This window comes from Gastrolobium bilobum, unplaced genomic scaffold (assembly GCF_033153095.1).
Source record: "Gastrolobium bilobum isolate Gb01-03AN ecotype WA unplaced genomic scaffold, APGP_CSIRO_Gbil_v1 utg14970, whole genome shotgun sequence".
In the NCBI taxonomy this organism is placed as follows: Eukaryota; Viridiplantae; Streptophyta; class Magnoliopsida; order Fabales; family Fabaceae; genus Gastrolobium; species Gastrolobium bilobum.
Window position 1 is genome coordinate 718250 of NW_026899194.1, and position 25888 is coordinate 744137.

Genomic DNA, 25888 nt, shown 5'->3' on the forward strand with positions numbered 1-25888 from the left:
AAAGCAAATTTCAGACATAATGTTAGGATATTATCTTTAATTCTCCTAGTTGTAAGCTACTTATGGACTGCACATGCAAGTCATTTAATTATTAATTAGGGTATTTATCATCACTTTAAGTTGATTAATTATATTAACACTTGGCTTTTTTCTTTCAAAAACAGAAGAGAGAAAAGAAAAGAAATAAATAAAGAAAACGCAGCAGTATATATCTATTTTATATGATTATTAGTTCATTAATATACTTATTTGAATGATTGTGTAGAACATGGAGTGGAATTTTGTGCCTTTAACTATTGAGAGGAGGATATCTAACCACTTTAACCTTGTTGGGATGGAGGTTGTATCTTTTCACCATTATACAAATTAGCTTGAGGAAATGTATTTCGAACATGAGGTTTCTAAAAAGTGCATCTTATTTATAGTTTCATGAGGAATATTAGTTACCGTGGATATGTTCCATATCTTGATAAAATTATTTTCCTTATTCATGATGAAATGAATTTAAGAACATGTTTATTATTATTCTGGATTCATATATATGGGTCGTACAAGTTCTAAAAGATAGAGTTAAGTTAATCCCAATTCAACGTCAAATGGGCTTTTATCCATTAATTCAAGAGTTGGAATCATCAGGTAAATCTCATTTATAAATAAATTATTAAATTTAACATATACTTATTGTTTTAACCCTGATTTCTTAATTGGTTATTGTGCATATACACATAGTTTTCAATTGGCTTAAAGTCTTCTTGTGTGCATAGTGATTTGTCACCCTTTATAATGTCTCTTCAGTAAACTTCGCAAGTTTACAAATCCAACATTAACTATAATCCTCTGAAATTATTATTAGAAAAGTCCATTTTTTCAAAAACTTTCACAAAAATAAATTTTTTAAGCATTTATTTATTTCACAAATTTTCGACGAAATCAATTTTTCATCGAAAGTTTTCGACATAATTAGTTTTTCGTTAAAAATTTCACAAAAATATTTCTTTTAATATTTATTTATTTCAAACATTTTCAACGGAATCAAATTTTTGTCAAGATTAGTTTTCCATCAAAAAAATTCGATGGAAAATGAATTATGTCAAAAAATTTGTCAATAATTTTGACGAAATTTTTTCCGTCCAAAATTTCTATCGATATTAAGGACTTTTATAGTAGTGAACCAAACGTTTAGTTAAGTACAATATTTCCAAAAATAGGTGGTGTTTCTACTTGAGTAGTAATAAATAAAAAGACAAGCAATTAAACAATAGGCAGTTATAGCATGCATTCAAACTTTTCCCCTAATCATTATTATTGTCTCCCATTTTTGCTTTTGCTTTGAAATAGATAAGATGGGTGTCTGCATGAAGTGATGGGTCCACAAAATTTCATGAGAGGAATAGGGACCCAAATCTCCCCATGTGAGTTTGATTTGGGAACCAAGCAAAGAAAGCTGGTCTCTTTGATAAACAGCTCACATGGGGGAGGAGGACACATAATTCTTATGAAGCCCTTTTCTCTTCACAGCTCATCCTCATCCAAAGTCCTCCATATTCCTACTTTACCACTATACATCTCATAAATTAATATCACCCATGTTACTGCACCACAGCGAAATTGGTCCCACATTCCCCCTTTTTTGCAAAATACCCAACTGAAAATTGGAAACCCAATTGCATATTCTTTAACTAAAAAAATAGCCAATTAATCTGATCCAAAACCGGAGAACAAATATGCGTTATCGTTCCTTAACCATTAATCTCAAATCAACAAAAATTGCAGTGAAATAGAGATGGTTACATACTTATCAATGAACGGTTGTTATGAAATGAACTCATGTCACATCATAAAATCCATTTCCCTAATAGCGGAGAGGAAGGCATTTTAGTCCATTTATTTTATTTTAGGGAAAAGTGTTTGTCCTTTTAAATGACACAACTTATATCATTTCACTCTCACAAAGAGATAGGACCCACATATTTATATTTTTTTGTCCACTCTCTCTCCTCCTTTATCTATCTCTTTCTCTTACTTAAAATGACACAACTTTACATCCTTTAAAATGATACACACTTTTCCCTTTATTTTATTAATAAAAAATTAGAATATTTTGTCAAAATAACATAGTGAAACTAGTATGGGATGTAGGGGTGCTAAACGAGGCAGGGGCCTTACAGGAGCCTTTGGCTCGGCTCGTGAAGGCCTGAGCTTACATGTCTAAAATTGATTGTTGGACCCAGACTTGAACTTGTATAAAAGCTCGTTTAATAAAAATGCCTCAGGCTCCAATTCAAAAGCTCGGCCTTAGAGCCTCTCAGACTTGCCTAATATATTTTTTTTATATTTTTTTATATTTTTTATACTACTTGTGATAGCACTCTCTCTCTTCTCAATTTATTTCATCACATTTTATTAATTAAACAGACTTTTTGAATGATTTTATTTTATATTATGCTATTTGGATATACATTAAATTTATGAATATTTATGGAATTACTAGTGCTGTTGATTGTAGATTTTGTTTGGGTATATTTTTGTTGTCTTATTATTTAAAAACAGGCTAACAGGCTAAACCAGACTTTTATTTTTTGTAAATGAGTCAGGCCACAGGCTGATATTATATTCGTAATAGGTAACAGGCTATAAGGCCAGTCTGACACATTTGAACACAGGCTCGGCCCTTTAAGACCAAAGCTCGGCTCGGCTCGTTAACACCCCTAATGGGATGTATGTGTTTAAATCACGTAAAGGGTTTGTTAAAAAAAAAAATCACTTATAGGGTTATATGTAATTTGTGCAGAAGTTCTTAGAAAGTAAAACAAACTGAATGTTTTTCATTGAGTGAGAAAATGAATCGAAAGATGTTAAATTACAGAAGCTTGGTTCTATTTATAGTTTTGGAACCAAGTAAGTTACAAAGGTGCCACGTGGTCAACTAACTATCAGAAACCGAAACCAACTTCAACTAACTAACAAATTGAAATATTAATATTGATATCTATCACCCCCCTCAAGTTGGAAGACATATGTCATGGAGAACCAACTTGGACATAAAACCATGGAACACACCAGGATGTAAACCTTTTGTAAAGAAATCAGCTAACTGTTGAGTAGTTGATATTGGTAACAGGTGAATGAGTCTTGAAAGCACCTTTTCTCTAGTGATATGGCAATCAAGTTCTATATGTTTGCTTCTCTCATGGAATGAAGGATTGTGAGCCAAATGAATTGCAGCATGATTGTCACAATACACTGCTGAAGGACGCATAATGGGAACACCAAGAACAAATAGAAGGTAAGTCAACCACTGAACTTCACATGTTAAAGTTGCTAAGGCTCGATATTCGACTTCTGCTGATGAGCGGCTAATCGTGCTTTGCTTTTTGGATTTCCAAGATATCAACGAAAATCCAAGAAAAACACAAAAGCCGGTTGTTGATTTCCTTGTATCAGGGCAAGTGGCTCAGTCAGCATCTGCAAAGGCTGAGAGATGCAAATTGTTATTGGATGGAAAGAAGAGTCCCTTGGCTGGAGAACCCTTCAAGTAACGTAGAACTCTGCAAGCTGCGTTAAAATATGCTATCATTGGATTAGCAACAAATTGGCTAAGCTGTTGGACTGCAAATGAAATGTCCGGTCTTGTATTTGTGAGATACAACAAGCGCCCAACAAGACGTTTATAGGAAGCTGGATCATGATATGGAACACCCTGATTTTATCTCAAGCGAAGGGTTGGCTCCATGCGTGTAGATGCAGGCTTAGCTCCTAGTAAGCCACTATCATTGAGTAATTCTAAAACATATTTCCTTTGATTTAGAACTAATCCTCTTTTTGAACGTGCCACCTCTAAACCAAGGAAAAAATTTAGAGGCCCTAGATCCTTGATACAGAAAAGACTATCTAGATGTCGTTTAATAGTGTTAATCTCACGCATATCATTACCCGTTAATACCATGTCATCTGCATACACAAGTAATGCAGTGAACGAGTTACCTTTGGCTTTTGTGAATAGAGAATGATCACCTGAGGATTGTTTGTATCCAAGCAGCTACAGCTCTGTTGTCAATCGTGTGTTCCACTGTCAGCTGGCTTGTTTAAGCTCGTACAATGATTTTTGAAGCTTGCAAACCTTGTTTGAATCTGGTGCAAGCACTCCATTAGGGACTGACATATAAACCTCCTCACTAAGGTCACCATGGAGGAAGGCATTGTTGATATCTAGTTGCTCTAGGCACCAATTGGAAGATATGGCAACTGCTAAGAGGAGTCTAATGGTTGTGAGTTTTGCAACCGGTGAAAAGGTTTCAAAATAGTCAACACCTTCTAACTGATTGTATCATTTTGCTACTAACCGTGCCTTGTAATGAGCTATAGTCCCATCTGGGTTGTGCTTGATTTTGTATACCCATTTGGATCCAATTGGGCGTTTTCTGGCTGGTAAATCAACAAAGGTCCATGTTTGGATCTGATTGAGTGCCTCAATTTCCTCATTCATGGAATTTATCCATTCAGTGGATTGAGAGGCTTGCTTATAAGTGGTTGGTTCAATGAAGGCACTAATGTTGTAGCAGAACGAAGAATATTTGTTTGAGCACTTATCATATGTCATAACAGATGATAAAGGGTACAGACATGCTGATCTGGTGTTGGACACTTGCCTTGTAGTAGCAGAAAAGTTGCAATGAAAGTCTTCAAGATGCTTAGGTGGTACTTTTGATCTAGTCAAACGTCTGGGAGCATTGCTGCCGATGGAGTATTATTGATTGTGCCAAGAGCTGATACATCTGTAGACATGTTTGGCTGTGCAACTGTCACCTCTGATTGGTCACTGAATTGTTCAGGAATTACCATATCAGTATTTTGATCAATTAATGCTGCATCATTTGTATTTGAAGAAGGAATATCATACATGTTATTGATATCACCACCAAGTGGCCAAGGAGCATGAGATACTGCATGTTCTTTAGTAAATGGGAAGTTTTGTTCATAAAAAAACAACATTCCTTGAGATAACTATTTGTCTGGAAGTTAGATCATAGAGTACAAATCCTTTGACTCCATCTTTGTGTCCAATATAGGCACACTTTATTGCCCGAGGATCAAATTTCGAGCGGCCAACAGCATTTGTAGAGGCATAAGATAAACATCCAAAAGCCTTAAGATGTATGATTATAGGAGGCTCATTATACAACATCTCAAATGGAGATTTGTTATTCAGTACAGGAGTATTCAGACGATTAATTAGGTAGATGGCATGCATAATGCAGTGTGACCATGGGCCTGGAGGTATTTTACTTTGGAAGAAGAATGCCCTTGCTATGCTTAGTATATGCTGATGTTTTATGTAACACCCCGTATATATCCGGTAATGTTATCATACTATCATATTAAGCTGCGCTTAATTAAAAATGCGAAATATCTTTTTCTTTTCAATTATGATGTCATTATCATTACCATCTTGCTTATTGAATCGATTAATAAAATATGGCATGTATGTAGATTGCAAAAGACAGCTAACTGAAATACCTCATAACATAAATAATATAAGTATGTCTCTAGACACGGAACTACAACACGTAGACCGGTCCAACTAGCAGTTTATACAACTCCAACTATAAGTACTAACATCAGTGACATGGACAATCCCCATGCTCACACAATTAAGGCAACAAAGCCCACATCATCTCAACAATAGCAACATAATAAAAGTAAGCTAATACATCAAATCAGCAGATATAACCAGCATCCAATATGTCAGCATAAATAACAGCAATATCATCAACTAAGATCTGGCCTTATGCCGCCAGAGACATCAGCCCCCAAATTACCTGAACCTGAAATAAGCGCCCCAAACATGGGGTGAGATCTCTAAACAAGAAATCTCAGTAAGACAAGGGATCCTCAAGGATCTTCCACCCTAAGCTCACTTACATGTGCAATATAAGTTCAAAAGCAGTTCATCAATATCTTTTCTAAAATAGTGCAATGCAGCAGATAATCATGTCATGTGTGTCAATACTATTCTACTGGCCATAGAAATGCAGGAATACGTCTATTACCCACACTAATGTAAGATGCCACTTGCACCCACCCACAGTGTCACCGTCTTGTATGATGCCACATACTCAGGCTAACCGTCAAAGTGGAACAACACATGCATATTAAAAGCCATTACACATAAAGCTCAACAGCATTCCAAATATATCAAAGCATATAACACAGCATGCATATAATCATTCCCCCATGGGGCATGGTGGAACTACACAATGGCTAAACCGAGGACACGAAAGCTCACCTTGCAAGCTAACACTCCAACCCAAGAGTCCAACCAATCCTCAAAGTCCAAACACAGCAGAATCACAATCTGTTATGGACCAATAATATATCATCAATCATACTCTACAAGCATACCGTATTAAGACTGCGCCTTTCCTTTACGTTTTACGTCTTAAGGCTTCACACAAAGCCACAAGCCCTTAATCACTTGATTCTGACTTAGTTCGATTATTATAGAAGTTCAACTTCATCAATCTAGGGTCCACAAACCCCCAATAGCCTACTGTATGAACAGTACAACTATTGTTCCTCAAAATTCCAGAATATCCGAATATTCGTCGGGGACATATCCAGATATCAATATCCGGATACCATATCCGGTTATCCATATTCGGATATCAAAGACCTCATATCCGGATATCAATATCCAGATACCATATCCGGATATCAATATCCGGATACACATACCCAGATATTTCGCGACAGACAACAGCTTCTGAATTCGCGAAGATATCCATCCAAGGTACTATTTTTAACACTTTAAAACGTCAAAGCATGCATTTTTAGGCACATTTAGGTTCATACTCAGATTACATACTTGTTTAACTTATAAAACATGCCAAGACATCAAATTTAACCCAATAAACTCAAGATCAAAGGTGGTAACACTTACCCAAGGTTCAACCAGCCAACAAAAGGTGCTCTTGGAGCTCACAAGACAACTCCAAGGTACTCTGACTTTGTTGAGAAAGAAAATGGACCAACAAAGATGAGTTTTTTCTTCACAAATGTGACACTTTGAAGCTCAAAATGTCATCACCAAGGTTCCCACAACCCAACTCTCAAACTTAGCCCTCAAACCCAACAAAACAGGGACACCAAACTCAGAAATGATATCACTCACACCTCACAAGACCAATCCACATAAGGCAATGGTGTTTTGGTAGAGAAATCAAGAGTAAAAATGGCTCCTTTGGCTCAAGAGAGTGAGGGAAGGTGAAGGTGGCAAGGCTGACTTCAAAGACTCAGAATTTTCACGTAGGAGGCAGCCAATATGACCTAGGATCATGTGCCACTAAGCTTATATAGTCACTTAACCAATAAACACACAATATTAACTTTAATTGTTACGCTTAGTATTTTAATCCCAAACTCAGTATTCTTAACCTACTCAATTTTACAAGAATTATCATATTTTTATTTTATTTTTCTGAGTACCTTTCCGGTACGCGCTTTTCCATAGCCAGTATCAGTTTCTGGCACCAGTTCTCATTATTTTAACTTGAAAATCGTTTTACAAGTCCTATATATTATTCTAGGAATTATCATGCACTTATTATAATTTTTCGAGATACTTTTTTGGTACGCACTTATACCGACTAGCAGAACCGGTATCTGCACTTTTCGTCAGAAAAGCGACTTTCAGCATTGTTACTCACTTACTTTAATTATTAGAGCCTCATAATAATTATTAGGGTCAATTATGAAATTATCTCATTAAACTCATAATTAACTGATTAATTTCCTTAATTAACGGTGCGGGTTCTTACATTCACCCCACCTTTTTATGATTTTGTCCTCAAAATCAGAATATACTTGTCTCGGATATCGGGATACTGCCGGAGAAGCTCGTCTTCTCGCTCCCAGGTACACTCCTCAGGAGTCCTTCCTAACCATTGCATTTTGACCATCGGAATGATCTTGCTCCTCAGCTGCTTCTCGCTACGATCGAGAATCTTGAGTGGTCCGGCGGAAGTTTTCAAGTTCTCCTGAACCTCCACATCATCAGGTTGCACCACGTGCGAAGGATCCGCTACATACTTGCGAAGCTGAGACACGTGAAACACGTCATGGATGTTGGCCAAGTTCGGAGGCAAGGCAAGCCGGCAACATGTCCTACTCTACCAAGAATCTGGTATGGCCCAATAAACCGCGGGCTCAGCTTCCTCACTCTTAGTGCCCATCCAACATCAGTGACAGGTGAAAGTCTCACAAACACGTGCTCACCCTCACTGAACTCCAGTGGACGATGCTTGACATCGTAGTAACTCTTTTGGCGATTCTGCGCATGCTTCAGCTTTTCTCTAATCATCTGGATCTGCTGGGTAGTATCTACAACAAAGTCCAATCCAAACAACTCTTTATCTCCAACCTCAGACCAGCAGGTAGGTGTACGACACCTTCTACCGTACAATGCCTCGTAAGGTGCCATGCCTAGGCTAGCATGGAAACTATTGTTATACGAAAACTCCACCAACGGAAGGTACCTATCCCATGCCGAGCCCTGCTCCAACGTGCAAGCCCGCAACATGTCCTCCAAGGTCTGGATAGTCCGCTAAGTCTGTCCATCAGTCTGAGGGTGATAGACTGTACTCAATCTCAACTGAGTACGAAAAGCTCCCTGCAGCGCCTCCCAGAACCGAGATGTGAACTTCGGGTCCCTATCACTGATGATACTCTCGGGCACCCCGTGAAGCCTCACGATCTCGCGAACATACAGTTTGGCCAACTGCTCAGTAGTGAAGCTCACCTTCACTGGAAGAAAATGGGCAGACTTCGTCAGTCTGTCCACAATGACCCATATCGAGTCACAGCCAACCTAAGTCTTCGGCAAACCCACAACGAAGTCCATGGAAATGCTCTCCCATTTCCATTCCGGAATCTCAAGAGGTTGAAGTCTACCAGACGGCTTCTGATTTTCAATCTTCACCTTCTGGCAGATCAAACACTTGGACACATACACAGCTATGTCATTCTTCATTCCTGGCCACCAGAAATCCCTCTTCAGGTCTTGGTACATCTTTGTAGCACCAGGGTGAACAGTAAACTGTCCCTTATGGGCCTCCGCCATAACCTCTTCGGTCAAAGGACCTAGAGGAACCACAACACGCTTCTGAAACAACAGAAGTCCATCCTCTTTCCAAGACACACCGTCTTGGTTCTTCACGTAGTTGAGACACTCTCTCTGCACTTGCGTCTCGTGGATCTTCTACATAAGCTCATTCCTGTCTCTCACAGTCTCCATCTTGAGAAGTGCACCCCAAACAAGGAAGTCACCTTCAAGTCTCAAAACTTCTCTATGATGTCGAAGTCACCCATAGTCAAACTGGATAGACTTAAGGATTTCCAACTCAAAGCATCAGCTACCACATTGGCCTTGCCAGGATGGTACTTCAACTCAAAGTCGTAGTCCTTCAGAAATTCCATCCATCTCCTCTGCCTCATGTTCAGCTCCTTATGATCAAACAGATACTTCAAGCTTTTGTGGTCACTGAACACCGCAAACTGCACACAGAACAGGTAATGCCTCCAAATCTTGAAAGCAAAAACAATCGCAGCCAACTTCAAATCATGAGTCGGGTAGTTCTCCTCATGAGGCTTCAACTGCCTTGAAGTAAAAGCAACAGCTCTACTAGACTGCATCAACACACAGCCCAGCCTCTTTCCAGAAGCATCACAGTAAAGCTCAAATTGCTCCTCAGGATCAGGAAGGACCAGCACAGGTGAAGTAGTCAATCTCTCCTTCAACTCCTGAAAGCACGCCTCACACTCGTGAGTCCACACAAATGGAGTCTCCTTTCGGGTAAGGCGAGTCAAAGGAAGAACCATCATGGAGAAACCCTTGATGAACCTCTGATAGTAACCTGCCAAACCTAAGAAGCTCCTCACCTCCGTAACTGTCTTTGGCCTCTCCCAATCCAGCACGGCCTCAATCTTGTTGGGATCCACTGCAACTCCATCCGCTGAAATCACATGCCCGAGAAACTTGACTGATTTGAGCCAAAACTCACACTTAGAAGGCTTAGCATAAAGCTTTTGCTCCTTCAGCACTTGCAGAACAATCCTCAGATGCTCTGCATGCTCCTCCTCAGTCTTGGAGTAAATCAGAATGTCATCAATAAAGACGATCACAAACTGATCCAGATACGGCAGGAAAATCCTATTTATGTAATCCATGAACACTGTCGGCGCATTGGTGAGTCCAAACGGGTATTATCATCTACTATAGTCAACAGATATCTATAGCCATGTATCGAAGGCACTAAACATGGCCCTCATATATCAATATGCATAAGATCAAATGCTGAACTTGATACAGTATGACTAATAGGAAAATTTAATCTCTTTTGCCTTGCTAAATGGCAGGTGTCACAAGGACCATCAATGTTCTTACACTTAATGAAAGGATAATGGAGCATCATGGCTCTTATTATAGCCTTTGAGCAATGTACTAAACGCAAATGCCATACATCATCAATACAATTTTCTACCAGATAACTAGTTTTAGAGAAACCAGTTTCTCTCTCTGTCTTCAAGTTATCCTTCCTATTGTTGCTTGAATTATCTTCACATTTACAGTTTTGTTTGAGAACGTACAACCCTCTTTCCAACTCAGCAGAACCAATCATCTTCATTGATGGTGTCTGCTGAATGATGCAAATTCGATGCTGAAACAAGACATGACAGTTAACTTCATAGATGAGTTTGTTAACTGATATAAGATTTACTGTGAATCTTTCTACGCATAGGACATTTTTTAGGCTCAAAGAATCTAATAGTATAGTTGTACCAGAATAATATGAATGTACAATACTTCCATTAGGCAAAGAAATTGGAACAAGATCAATTTTCTTGACATGAAATAAACTTCCATAGCTACAAGTAATGTGATCAGTTGCTCCAGTGTCTAAAATCCATGGGATTATAGAGTTACCTGGTGATGAACCCTTAGTTCATCAGGTTTTTAAGCATGAATTAATATCAATTTGTGTGATTAAATGGATGGAAAATAGGTTAATGTCCTGGAAATCTCTCAAATACAAGTTCTGAAGCTTATGTTGAAAATTTACATTGTTTTTGTAGGGAAATGAAGCTCAAGAAGCAAAAGAGAGAAGGAAGAAGATTCTGAAGAATGGGAAAATTCTAAGTGTTGGGCGCTAAAACGCCCAAAACTGAGCGTTTTAGCGCCCTGTTGCACAAAAGATGCTGGTGCTGAACATTAAAACGCCCAAAACTGAGCGTTTTAGCGCCCAAGACAGTTAAAAGCAGTTGGGAATCCGTCAAGGTTGAGCGCTAAAACGTCCAGAAATGAGAGTTTTAGCGCCCATGTCAGTTTTCAGTTGTAATTTGTAAATTATAAAAGGACAAGGGGCCTTCACATTCTGACATATTCCAGACACAATCCAATCCTGTCATATCTCATTCTGACTTTTCCCATCACACTAGGAGAAGGGAGATCAGATCAGGTCTTTCATAGATCTGATCTGACTCCTCATTTTCTCTGACTTCCCAAATTCTTAGGACTTAGTATTGTAATAGTTAGTATACTTTCATGTAATTGCACTTGGAGATTGAAGACTCAACTATCATGTCAATGGAGTTTGATATTTCTTCTCTTGTTTGTATTTCAATTATGTCTTAGGAGAGTCCTTTGTAGTCTGATTCAATGGAACTCAAGTTTGAATTTATGAATGGTTAATTAGATGTTTTGTTTATCTATTATATGATTGTATGAAGTTGTCTTGATTAATTCTTCATGTTGAGGAATAGTGTAGAACAGACATGTTTACATTGTTTCTCTATTTTTGACAACTTCATCATTAGTGTGCTAGTAGTCAAAGTATTGATGCTAGGATTCTGATGTGATCTTAAGACCTTAGTAATTAATGCATGTATTAAGAAAGGAATCACCAAGGGATTGGGGTTTCTGATTAATGTGTCTATCAGGGTAGTAAGGGATTACATCTTGAGATGATAAGAAAAAGGTTGATCAACATCACATAGTAGATAATTCATAATGGAAATTGGTTCATCTATAAATTCATGTTTGAGGGAAAATGACATATGACTACTTGTTTACATTATAATTTACATTTTATTTATTTATCAAGTTTTAATTCAATTCAGTGTAGTTTCTGGTGACAAGAAATCTATGCAATCTATGAACTTTTGTTTGATTCAACTCAAGTACATATGGTTAGTCAGTGCTTGACACAAATCCTCGTGGGAACGATCTTTACTCATCATTTTATTACTTGTACGACTAGTACACTTGCTAGATTCGCAACAAGTTTTTGGCGCCGTTGCCGGGGATTTGTTCTTCAACATTGACAGACACCATTAATATTTGAGATTGAATCTTTTATTTTTCAGTAATTTAAATTTATGTGTGAATTTTTGTTCTTTCTGGTCCATAGCGCTAAAACGTTCAGACGTGACCGTTTTAGCGCGATGCGACGCACATCAATGTGCACATGTCTCTAGAGACCAGCGCTAAAACGCTTGATTTCAATGTTTTAGCGCTGGTCCACTCATATGATTTACATGTTTCTGGGTAGTTTTCTCTTAGTTTTATTTTGTTGTTAGTTTAGTTTTGTAATTCAGTTTAGTACATTGAGATAATTACTGTTTTGACTGATTCACATTGCGATAGTACTGATGCTATTGGGTTATGTATAATGTGTTTCAGTGATCAATTGCTGCTTTTAGATTCAAATTAGTTGCTGGGGACAACAACATTTAAATCTGGGAATTGGGTGTGATTGAATGGCATGCAAATTTCAAGGAGATGTCACACAAATTGATGAGCCGAAACAGGGAAATATCTCAATCTTTTTCTTTTCTAATTTTTCTGTGTGATTTAGATTTTAGCTGTAATATTGAATTTGGATTTCAGTTTTGATATGGAATTTAATGAGGATTTGACTGATCAAAGTTTTATATGATTGATCAAATTAAAGGATACAATCTTATACCTTGCATGTTGAGCTTAAATGAAATGATTGCATGACTCATTCAATGTGTAAGAGTAGAAAGATTAATTTTGATGCATATAGAGAAAGTCAAGCATGCACTCTGAACTGTGAGCAAAATTGAGCCTATACAAAAAATTTTGTTCAGAGAGCACTTCACTACATGAATAGCTTTAGAACTTGCCCTGTTTCTTGCTTGAAATGGTTGATGATGTGTAGGGTAGAGGCATTTCCTTCTTGAACCAGAAAGTCAAATGGCCAACCTTTAAGTTCCAATTGCATGAAACACTTGAGCCTAGCATGTTGTCTATCAAGCCAAGAACCACATTTATTCCAATCCTTTAGATTAAAAGTTTCAGATAAGTGATAAGGGATGGAGTGTTCTGTGGGGAGGAAAGTGTTTTTGCAATAAGTGAATGCAAGGTGTTGGAAACATAAGAAAGAAAGAAGGAAAAGAAAGAAAAGGTTGTGAAACACAGTGTTTGGAAGAGACAGAGGGAAGTATTAAAGACACAAAGTGTCTGAAAGAAAAAGAAAGAAAAAGAATTTTTTTTGTTAAAGACACAAAGTGTCAGGAAGAAAAAGAGGAATAAAGGTTCAAAGAAAAGAACAAGGAATGAAAAGGAAGAAAGTTGAGGGAATTAGGAAGAAATTGATTAATTACTGTGAATTCCCTCTTATCTGAATCTAATTCATTTGATCTGAACTTACCTTTTCACATAAATCCTTACCTCTAGTCAAGCCACACACCAAGTCTCATTGCTAATCATACCAAAACCTTTTTGATCTACCTTATGGATCATTGTTACTGTGGATAGTGAGAAGATGGGCAAGCCTATGGCAGTTTGAGTGCAATGAAGAGTGAGAGATAAGTACATCCTTAAACACTAGTGTGCAAGAGTGTTAAAATTCTCATAATTTTTGAGAAGTTCCTAGTGAGGGGGTGTTGTTGTTTGGAAGTCTCTGTATATCATCTTTACTGATCTGTTGAAAAGTCACAAATGATGTTGGGAAAATCATAGGAAATAAGAGATTGCATGGTTATAATTTTGTATCATGAAATGTTGATCTTTTGTTAATTGAAGTCCATCCTCATGAATTTCATCTGTAAAGAATCTCAAGTCCTTCTCTGTTTCAATTCATTGCTGAGGACATCAATGTTCAAATCTGGGAATTGTGATGAACCCTTAGTTCATCAGGTTTTTAAGCATGAATTAATATCAATTTGTGTGATTAAAAGGATGGAAAAGAGGTTAATGTCCTGGAAATCTCTCAAATACAAGTTCTGAAGCTTATGTTGAAAATTTACATTGTTTTTGTAGGGAAATGAAGCTCAAGAAGCAAAAGAGAGAAGGAAGAAGATTCTGAAGAATGGGAAAATTCTAAGTGTTGGGCGCTAAAACGCCCAAAACTGAGCGTTTTAGCGCCCTGTTGCACAAAAGATGCTGGTGCTGAACATTAAAACGCCCAAAACTGAGCGTTTTAGCGCCCAAGACAGTTAAAAGCAGTTGGGCTTCCGTCAAGGTTGAGCGCTAAAACGTCCAGAAATGAGAGTTTTAGCGCCCATGTCAGTTTTCAGTTGTAATTTGTAAATTATAAAAGGACAAGGGGCCTTCACATTCTGACATATTCCAGACACAATCCAATCCTGTCATATCTCATTCTGACTTTTCCCATCACACTAGGAGAAGGGAGATCAGATCAGGTCTTTCATAGATCTGATCTGACTCCTCATTTTCTCTGACTTCCCAAATTCTTAGGACTTAGTATTGTAATAGTTAGTATACTTTCATGTAATTGCAGTTGGAGATTGAAGACTCAACTATCATGTCAATGGAGTTTGATATTTCTTCTCTTGTTTGTATTTCAATTATGTCTTAGGAGAGTCCTTTGTAGTCTGATTCAATGGAACTCAAGTTTGAATTTATGAATGGTTAATTAGATGTTTTGTTTATCTATTATATGATTGTATGAAGTTGTCTTGATTAATTCTTCATGTTGAGGAATAGTGTAGAACAGACATGTTTACATTGTTTCTTTATTTTTGACAACTTCATCATCAGTGTGCTAGTAGTCAAGGGATTGATGCTAGGATTCTGATGTGATCTTAAGACCTTAGTAATTAATGCATGTATTAAGAAAGGAATCACCAAGGGATTGGGGTTTCTGATTAATGTGTCTATCAGGGTAGTAAGGGATTACATCTTGAGATGATAAGAAAAAGGTTGATCAACATCACATAGTAGATAATTCATAATGGAAATTGGTTCATCTATAAATTCATGTTTGAGGGAAAATGACATATGACTACTTGTTTACATTATAATTTACATTTTATTTATTTATCAAGTTTTAATTCAATTCAGTGTAGTTTCTGGTGACAAGAAATCTATGCAATCTATGAACTTTTGTTTGATTCAACTCAAGTACATATGGTTAGTTAGTGCTTGACACAAATCCTCGTGGGAACGATCTTTACTCATCATTTTATTACTTGTACGACTAGAACACTTGCTAGATTCGCAACACCTGGAGATTCAGAAGATTCAGTGTTCATGTTGTAGGCCTTAGTCCTTACCACATTGCTCATGTGTGTGGTTGAGTTCTGCCGTTGCATTTGCTGCTGAATCATATCCAGTATAGTTTGATACTGGTACTTAGTGAATTTGTCTTTCCCTTCATCAGTAGGATTGATTGAGGATTGTATCTCTGCTCTTTGATCTTGATCTGTCACAGTGGCTACATTTTCTTTATGTGTAGGATTCCTTTGTCTATATCCAGGAGGATATCCATGTTTTTCAAAATAAGTATCAACTGTGTGACTTGTTTTTCCACAATAAGTACACAATCTAGATCCTCCTGTTCTTCCTCGTCCCGTTGAGAATCCACGACCTCTTCCACGGGTAATTCCACGCCCTCTCTCAAAGGCTTGATCAGCAAAATTGTAAAAAACTTTGGAAGTTTCAAGTTTAGGCATATTACCTTCCAGTTGCACCATCTGTCTTTCTTGTTGAGTCACTAAGGAGAACACACGATTGACATTTGGTAATGGGTCCATCAACATGATTTGGGACCTCACATGAGTAAATTGCTCATTGAGGCCTTTCAGAAATCTTATAGAATAATCTCTGTCTCAAATTTCTCTTATCTGTGAAAAAATTGAGCAGCATGGTCGAACACATCTACATGCAGGTGTAGGTTGCAGGGCTTCAAGTTCATCCCACAAGATCTTTAACTTCGTGTAGTAATCACTGACCGAATTGTCACCTTGTTGCAATTTGTTAATTTCATCATGTAGATCAGAAATTCTAAAAACATCAGACTATGAAAAAAGTTCTTTCAAATTGTTCCACACATCAACAGCACAATCCATCCAAAGAATAGATTGTGAAATAGACTCTGTGATCAATCGATGTAACCATGAAATCACTATGGTATTACATCTCTCCCAAGTAGCAAACCTTGGATCTGAGATTTCAAGAACAAAAATTGTTCCATTGACAAAGGAAAACTTGTTTTTCGAAATCAAAGTGCAGGATTCTCACTTAGATGCAAATAGTAGGGACTTCCTGGATCTGGAATATCATGAACGATAGCCTTAACTGAACCATCGTTCTTCACCTGAACTGGATTAACGTCTGATTCTTCGCTTAGGTTGGAGCTTTGATTCACCATTTCACCACCTTCCATGAATACAAAAGTGATCTCTCAAAAGAAAATCGAAGGAAGATCAGAAGAGTAAAAAGAACTTCTAGAAGTGAAGCTATGTAGAAATCAAAACGGCGAATATCAGAGCTCCATGTATGGCTCTGATAACATCTTAGAAAGTAAAACAAACTGAATGTTTTTCATTGAGAAAATGAATCAAAAGATGTTAAATTACAGAAGCTTGGTTCTATTTATAGTTTTGGAACCAAGTAAGTTACAAAGGTGCCACGTGGTCAACTAACTAACAGAAACCGAAACCAACTTCAACTAACTAACAAATTGAAATATTAATATTGATATCTATGAGAAGTAATTCACACTTGCCACATATCATGCATTGTATGCATGCACCGTTTGAACCGCACACTCTTCTCCCGTCTCATACAATGTTTAAAAATTCGACCTGGTCATCAACTTAGTGGAAGTCAGGGGTCATAGGATTATGTGTTCAACTGAAGGATTACGGGATTACTTTGCTGACCCGGTTTTACATATTAAAAAAATATAAATATAAATATATATATATATATATATATATATATCTTATACGAAAAAATCAAAAAATTAAAATAAAACCATCAATCATTAAAAATTCAAAATATACTTAACATAATTCAATTAATTACATCCACAAGTCAATTTTACACAAGCTAATCAAAGTATCGAACTATTAAAGTATAAAACACATATTTCAATGGAGTTAATGAAAATTTATATCATCAAACTCAGGCCCTCCTTGTACTTCGAACGCACCTACCGTAGCATGTGAAAGGAGATCCTTTACCCAAAAGAGAACATCAGAGGAGAGGCGGCGGCGCGACGAATCAACGGTGGGGATAGAAGAATTAGCACACGGAGGAGAGGGAGAGAGAAGATTGAAGATGATAGGATTAACCACTACGGTGGAGGAGATCACCGGATCAGGGAGATTGAGAAAGAAGATTAGAAGAGAAAAAGAAGAACGATTCAAATTTCAGATCTAGGCAGCAGCGCGTTTTTGTATTTTTTTTTTTTTTAAATAGTGACCCCCTCTGATCTTTCTGACCCGGAAGTCATGAGTTCAACCAGGGAGTTTCAGGAGTCAAAGGGGTCAACGTGTATCTAGGGTCTAACTACTGACCCCAACCTTCAGAGAGAGTGGTGAGTGAGCCAATGTAATCTAGCCCAGGATGGGAGAGGGTCTTAAATCACTGGTCTCATAGACATGTGACAAACGTACACTCACAAATTATACATCACCGCATTATTGTAATAAAATGTTCAAATTTCGAACTAACGCATTAATTTCCTTTTTCAAATTTTTATGGTAAAAAGGACAGCATTTTATCACACAGTAAAGCAGAACATAAGAAAAAATGTTCTACATTTTTCCACGTACAGAATTAAGATTAAGTGGATGATATGATGTATATGAGGCTGATATGTAAGAATTTTCCAACAGCCTAAATTTTATATTACATATGCAATTATTGTTTCATATAATGGATGATAAGGGATAGGGTCACAGCTGCACGTGGTTGATGATTCCTCTAGTTATTAAACTACACTCCTAATCCTCCCCACTAAATTCGTCGAGTCTTTCACATACTAGCTGTTGCTAGCTGTCTCTATTCCCCTCCCATGTGACCCACCTCTCTCTCTCTCTCTCTCTCAACCTTAGAAAAATAAACATAATTCATGTAACAAGTTTAAGGGAAAAAAAAAAACTATAAAAAAACTACAAATACGTTGTATCATATCATAAGACCTCAATATCTCTCTCCTCCCTAATATCTCTCCTATATTCTCCCCCTTCTCCTTTTATAAGCCCGAGGAGAAGATTTTGATCTGAGATTGGTGGTCGTTTGTGTTAGTTACTTGGTTAGGTTGTAGTTGGGATCTTTGTTCTCTCTCTCCAATATTTCCTCACACAAAAACACAGATATTAGCCTATTCACATAGTAGACAAAATTTTTGGTCTCTCGATATTTGTGGTGACATAACCATAACCATAGCAGTAGGTAGGGTACGTAATGGCACAGTTACCTCCAAAAATACCACCACCATCAAATTTCACCTCCACCACCACTAGTGACAAACAACAATTGCCATCATGGGTTGACGAGTTCCTCGACTTCTCGTCGTCACGACGGGGTTGTCACCGGAGATCGGCGAGCGACTCGGTTGCCTTCCTCGAGGAATGCCGATTCTCCGATGACGGTGCTGCGACGGCGAGGACCACTGCCCATGCATTCCACGGGTTAGAGGATGACCAGCTCATGTCCATGTTCTGCGACGACATTGCCTTGCCTCAAACGCCGTCGTCGCCATCAGAGCAGAATAGCAACAACAATGAGAAGCCTATGGCATTGGACGTCGTCGTTTCCATGCAATACCTTATTAATCAGCCTAAAAATGAGGCCTGCGAGATGGAAAGCTCATGCCAAAGTGACTCGGCGACGCCACCTTCCCCTACCCCAACAAGCACCGAAACTATCCTAGATCCCAAAAGAGTCAAAAGGTAATCATGTTAAACTAAAAAATTTAAAACTAAATTGATTCACATCAATCTAATCGTTGTAATTATAGGATCACAATTATTGATTAATTATTAATTTTCAAAAAATTATAAGTATTAGATTAATAAAAATCAACAGTTAATATTTAATTTCAAATTTTTTAATTTAACACCTGTTTCAAACGATTACGACACATATATAATTTGGATTTTTTTTGACTCCAAGACTTATTTAATATTTATAATTTATTGAATTATATTAATTTATTAATTATTATATAAATAAATTATAATCTTTAAATTGACAAAAATCAACTATTGAGAAGAGAAGTAAAACTTTTCAATATTGTACTTGAAGCAAAAAAAAAATCCCCCCTATTTATTGAATGTTATGATGGAAATCAGAGTTTTGGCTAACCGGCAATCAGCTCAGAGGTCGAGGGTGAGAAAGCTACAATACATTTCTGAGCTTGAAAGGAGCGTCACAAGTTTGCAGGTTAATAAGTTTAATTTTTTTTCATACAAAAAAAAAAAAAATAAGTTTAATTTTTAGCAAATATGTTTGAAGCGGAAGTAGTAGTAATTTTGTATTGATAATTGTGAAAATGTAGTCGGAGGTATCAGCATTGTCGCCACGTGTAGCATTCTTGGACCACCAACGTTTGATTCTTAATGTGGACAATAGTACCTTGAAGCAACGGATAGCTGCCTTAGCCCAAGACAAGCTTTTCAAAGATGGTAATCACTTCTTTTCTTGTTAACTTGCACACAATTTTCTTTAATTAGTTTCCTTGCCTCTTATCATCTATAGATAATTTGTACTTAAGATCTTGTCATTTGCTTATATAATATTTAATAAACTCAAATAAGTTATAATACTTGATCAATGAGTTACTGGTTCAACCAGTCCACTAACTGAATTAAATTAGTACAACATATATAATAGATACAAAATTAGAAGCATTATAATCAAATAAAGTTGGGGGTAGTGGCGAGTCTTTTAAGTATCAAAGCACCCGATCCGAGCAATCTAAATATTTTACACAAAAATACGATAAAACTGGTTTAGTTAAAAAACCAATATCGGTTGAACTCAATCTAGGAAGGTTCAAATACAAAACCGATCCTCAATCTGAATTGGGTTGATTGGAGGTTTGATTTTTAAATATTTTACCCAAAAATAAGATAAAACCGGTTTAGTTAAAAAACCAATATCGGTTGAACTCAATTCAAGAACGGTTCAAATATAAAATCGATTCTGTATATGAATCAGGTTAATTGAAGGTCCGATTTCTAGGTGAACCAAACATACCGACCAGTCCGGTTCAATTTTCATAAGATTGTACTTGTGTGCATGCGTGCGCGTGTGTAATAAAGAATTCGAAAGAAATAATTCCATGAACTTCAATTACATACATATATATAATTTAAGTTCATAGAGTTACTTATTTCAAAATCCTTTATAAGTTCCATACATAATGTTGATATCTAGTTATGAAATCATTAAGAAGAAAATACTCATTGAAAATAAGAAACACATTTTGAAACAAGTAAATTGAATATGGGTTCATTTTTTTGCAGTTATTGCAGATAAGTTATCTGTAGTAAATTCAATACGACGTCGTTTTGAGAAGAAAATAATGATTTTTTTTATAATTTTAATTTTTTTCAGGATTATTATAGTCTTTATAATTATAATTTTTTAATATTTTAATCCCAAAACTACGTCGTTTTGGGATTAAATGCAGATAACTTATCTGCAGAAATATTTTTCTGATTGAATATATATATATATATATATATATATATATATATATATATATATATATATGATGTTTTCTTTTATATTTTGTGGCTTATTTAGTCACATTTGAAACTTCTAAAATCACCATGATTCTTGAGATTATGATCTATATTTTTTTTCTCCATCTCTCAGCTCGCCAAGAAGCATTAAAGAAGGAAATAGATAGACTGAGGCAAATCTATCATCAGCAAAACCAACAGAAGATGGGAAACATGGTCAATAATAATGGCAATTCTATTCATTCTCCATCACCATCACAGCCACAACCATCATTGCCACCCTTTTCTGCATCAGCAGCTAACAACATTTCAGCCCTTCGAATGTAATAAGGACAAGAACCAACCAGCTCCTCAGTTAGGAAGAGGATGTGAATTATTTCTATTTTCCTTCATGCTAACTAGAATATCACGTGATGTGCATGCTCCCCACTAAAACGTGGCTGTGGGGCCCCTGACATATTTATGAGTTTTGGTGTAGGAAGTTGACAAGTTGATTAATTGCTTGCAAAAAGATACTTTTGCTCTATGTGATTATTTGGGATTGGTTTGAAATTTTAAGATTTAGGATAATGTTTGATTATGTTTTGATTTTTTTTTTTAAACTATTTTGTAGATTAGTTATGGAAACATATGTTTTTTTTTATTTTTTTTGTTTTAAAAGTTAAAAGTCAAAACATAAAATAAAATCAACTTATACATGTTTTCTAAATTTAATTTTAAAATCTAAAAACAGTTATAAATTTTAGAACTATTTTTACAAACCAGTCTTTATCAAATATATTCTTTTATTCTGAAAATCAAAAAATTGTTTAAAATAGAATTCAAACAGACCCTTAATTTCTTAAGATCACAGTTTTAGTTTTTCTTTGCAAATGAAAATTCCCAATGATTTTTTTTTCTTGGTGTGAGGTAAAAAAAAATATGGCTTTGTATTCAGTTTACCATGGGAGAGGGTGTCTGAATAGTGCTCTATTTTTTTTATGGTTTTATTTCCTTGGGCATAATTATCAATTATTTAAAATTTTCCTTTTATTGTTTATATATTTTTTTAAAAATTTGTACAAAGTATTGAATAAACTCTAAAGTTAATTTCTCTTACCTTCTTCGTGGAACTTGATGTTATCTGTAAATGAAGATTGTTTCTTTAAATTTTCGGATCTCAATGATCATGTTAATATTTTATATCTGATCTACTGACTTTTAGAGTTGCTATCAGCATCTTTTCAGCAAGGTTATCATAATTTCTTTGGCACCATAATGGTCCACTGTAAATGCTTCTAGGGTGGTTTAGATTAAATACACAATAATTTAATCAAAAGTAGATATATAATGGTTTTGAAGAGCAATTAATTGCCGCTTATATGCTTCTTTATTGAAGAAATTGAAGACTAGAAAGTTGACATTTCTACTTAGACACGGTTTTCCTCTAGGTCTAGAAACCATATTTTATTGTCAATAAGTGTTGGTATAGCTAGTCGAACCTTTCCCATGCTAGTTGTGGCTTGGGTTGGATTTTTTTAACATCCCCGTCTCGAGCGAGTTACTTAACATGCATGTGGTACTAAAGCACAGCTTATATGCCTAAGCAAAAGACTTATCTATGCAACTTTGTGAATTAGCTTTTTCCTTTTCTTTTTCTTGATGTATCGCATTGCAAATAACTTTTCCATAATATTACTGACTGTATAGTCCCATGCCTGCATAGTAGACTTATTAATCATGTGACCATAATAAGCAATAGTCAAAGATCGTCAAGGTATAATAACCCATACCAACCTCGACAGAGTCACATGGATAACATTTTTGCTGTAAACTGCACAACCTGTGGATTAAATCTCACTCTTATACTCAGTCCTTGTCAATCAAAAAAGTCCAAGACATATGAATATAACTGATAGCCCATTCAATGGACCTAGAACCCATCCATCGATTCAATCAACTATTGACTTCGTGCCACTGCACATCTTATCTACTTGACAATATATATAATTATATACTATTAACATATGCATCTCATTGAATAAATATATACATATATGCCCGAATTGCTAAACTATACATACACCATGCATGAACAAATATCTCAAAATAATACATGCCATATACAACAGTGGGTGGTCATACATCATGATCAAAAAGAATATATGTACAATCCCAAAAAGAGAGTACTACATCTCTAATCAGCTAGATCCTCTAGCCCTGGACATGCTTCTTGCCCTGGGAGGGCTCTCCTACTACTGGCACACTTGAAACATATCCCCAAACAGGAAGAGATTAACTATCTCAGTAAACTCATAGTTTATGGAGTAATATCCACCTATGAGTCCACTTTTTTGCATTAAACGTCAGAAACAAAGCATACAGTAATAACTACTAGATGACAACGGGAGCTTGAATTCTCCCTCGGATAGTCCTTATAGAGTCTTCCGAGAACATTTGTCCTCACGGAGGAAAAATAGAGTATTCCAAGGATCGAAGCCCCACAGAAGGTAGTAGAGACTTCTGAGAACCGAAGTCCTCACGGAAGTAACAGAGCCTTCAAGAACAAAGTTCGCATGAAAGATAACAGAATACATTCATTGGCCAAGAACCAGAAATCATACATAACATATCATATTATATAGATTTCAAAGGTAAATTTCAATATGAATGCAACTATACTAAGTTCTAACATTCATCAAGCAGAACATATCAGAACCATAATCCCAATGGATCATGGTGGAACAAGCAAAGAGGAGAAAACTCCTAAACCTGAAGCTTACCTCTTGAATCTTTCACAAAATGCTTACTTGTAATGCAAGAAAGCTAGTCACCTCATTCCAAGACTTGATCTTCCAATTCAATATCTATAGGGTCAAACCTAGATTAGGAACAACACCAATCAACACCATATAAGTCATATTTCAAGTGTTACATACAAAGCTTCAACACTTTAATGATTCCTTAATTTTTCATATATGACATTCAAATTGGTTTAATACCATTTCATTCATGTTATAACTTCATTTAACATATTTTCATGCCAATATATGTCAAAATACAAGTTATAACTAATTATTTTCTAATTATCAAAGAGGACCACATAATGTCATTTCTTCCCAAAACAAGCCAATAACTTGGTTCTTCATATTTACATACACTTGGGATGACATAGGAATACCTTTTAGTTATCCATTATCATTCTATAAGTTTTCAAATATATTTACCCTAACAAGGTCGAACCAAGCACTATAGGGCAACATACATATGCCAAGCTTCAAATGACTTATTAACTAGTCTAATTACTTCAACCTAGCCCCTGTCATAAACATCATTCAAATAACACTTAAACACACTTACACATCATTTTCCCCTTCAATGGTCGAAACCTACAATGTAAAGAGGCTTAATGAATTTTTCATGCTTTCCAATGTCCATAAACACATCTTTGTATATTCTATCAACAAACATACATTAATCATTAACGAAATAGAGTTATCAGACCCTTTACACTCATTATCCACTTATATGGCCTAAGTGGTGTTATAGGCCATTCATCATATTTTTTTATAAATTTCTCAACTAACCAATCAATCCATTTAGCATAATAATACCTAGGACATGTTCACAATCATTCAAACTAACTCAAGAAGAATTTCTACACATATTTACATGAAATGGCTGAAAATCATACATAGAGGAATCCTAGCAAAGTTTAGAACTAAGTTGGTGTTTCTTACCTTGGTAACACTAGGAATAATATTGTATTTGTCTTTCAATCCTCACACCACATCAAGCATGACTCCAAGCATCATTTCCTTCTCTTGGTCACAATGCACACTTGAAGAATCAACCAAGTTTTCAACCGTCAATGCAACCACTTGCTATTTTCAACACTAAACCATAAAAAAAAAGATAACCCAACATCAAACACCCCACCATTCAAGCATTTTCAAATTTCAAATTTCCCTCCAATATGTTCATGAAACCCTAAGCTTAAACTCAAAGATTCAATTGATTAAAATGGCATTTATTACCTCTAACAAGTTCCATAATACACAAAGGTTAATCTCCAAGCTTTGAATCATGAAAACCATCACTTTTCCCTCTTGAGTGAATAGTAACCACCACTTTCGAGGAGGAGAATCTCACAAAATATGATCTCCCAAGGTGAATAAATACTAGGGCTTTACTGGTGAGGTCCTAAGGTATAACTTTTGTCAAGTGAGCTTAGTGTTTTAAGGAGTAATCAAGGAGATAAGAATTTGAAGAAAAATGAACATGGAGGGCGTGGAGGGTGTAACATCCTCGTCTCGAGCCGGTTAGTTAACATGCATATGGTATTAAACATAGTAAAATTAAAATACAGAAGCAAAAGACTTAATTACAACTTCGCAATACCTTACATAACTTAGTGAGCTAACTTTTTCCTTTTCTATTTTCCTTTATTCAATTCACAACATATAACTTTTTCTATAATTACTAAGACTGTATCGTCCTATAAAGATATATAATTTTTTCCACTAGCTTGTCCTTACAGAAACCATCAGTAATACTTAATGACTATCAAAGTATGAAAACTGTTATCAACCCTAACAAAGGCAAATCAGACAACTTAATGGCTGTAAATTAGACAATCCCGCGATTTAATCCTTCACTTTAATAAAATCTTGATATCCAAGCAGTCCAACATAACTTATACAAATATACATAGTCCAACAAGAACCTAAAACCCATCTACGAACATATGCTTAATTGGCTCTATGCCACTACATACTCAAACATATGCATATTACAGACACATATTTCTCTCTGAATATATATATATATATATATATATATATATATATATATATATATATATTCATGCCTGAATATTGAA

General features: G+C 35.9%; 2 protein-coding genes across 2 annotated transcripts; one reads left to right on the forward strand and one right to left on the reverse strand.

Moving 5' to 3' along the window:
* Positions 1-10322: 10322 nt before the first annotated feature.
* LOC133288142 (uncharacterized) lies at positions 10323-16709 on the reverse strand. Its single transcript, XM_061485842.1, has 5 exons — positions 16565-16709; positions 16481-16487; positions 16206-16327; positions 15514-16121; positions 10323-10715 (listed from the first exon to the last, which is right to left on the reverse strand). The coding sequence occupies exons 1-5, from the start codon at positions 16707-16709 to the stop codon at positions 10323-10325; spliced, it is 1275 nt and encodes a 424-aa protein (XP_061341826.1).
* A 2030-nt stretch (positions 16710-18739) lies between these two features.
* LOC133288143 (basic leucine zipper 61-like) lies at positions 18740-21354 on the forward strand. The gene is made up of 4 exons (XM_061485843.1): positions 18740-19227; positions 19630-19720; positions 19836-19962; positions 21161-21354. Exons 1-4 carry the CDS (start codon positions 18740-18742, stop codon positions 21352-21354), a joined length of 900 nt encoding a protein of 299 aa, XP_061341827.1.
* Positions 21355-25888: the final 4534 nt, after the last annotated feature.

What these genes read in the sequence shown, in the direction of transcription:
- LOC133288143 (XM_061485843.1), top strand. Translation starts at nt 18,740, where the DNA reads ATGGCACAGTTACCTCCAAAAATACCACCACCATCAAATTTCACCTCC. An exon ending in GATCCCAAAAGAGTCAAAAG is followed by an intron (nt 19,228 to 19,629) that starts GTAATCATGTTA and finishes GATGGAAATCAG; the next exon opens with AGTTTTGGCTAACCGGCAAT. An exon ending in AGACAAGCTTTTCAAAGATG is followed by an intron (nt 19,963 to 21,160) that starts GTAATCACTTCT and finishes TCCATCTCTCAG; the next exon opens with CTCGCCAAGAAGCATTAAAG.
- LOC133288142 (XM_061485842.1), bottom strand. Translation starts at nt 16,709, where the DNA reads ATGGAAGGTGGTGAAATGGTGAATCAAAGCTCCAACCTAAGCGAAGAA. An exon ending in CCTGCAACCTACACCTGCAT is followed by an intron (nt 16,122 to 16,205) that starts GTAGATGTGTTC and finishes GATTTCTGAAAG; the next exon opens with GCCTCAATGAGCAATTTACT. An exon ending in CAAGTGTTCTAGTCGTACAA is followed by an intron (nt 10,716 to 15,513) that starts GTAATAAAATGA and finishes GTCTTGTTTCAG; the next exon opens with CATCGAATTTGCATCATTCA.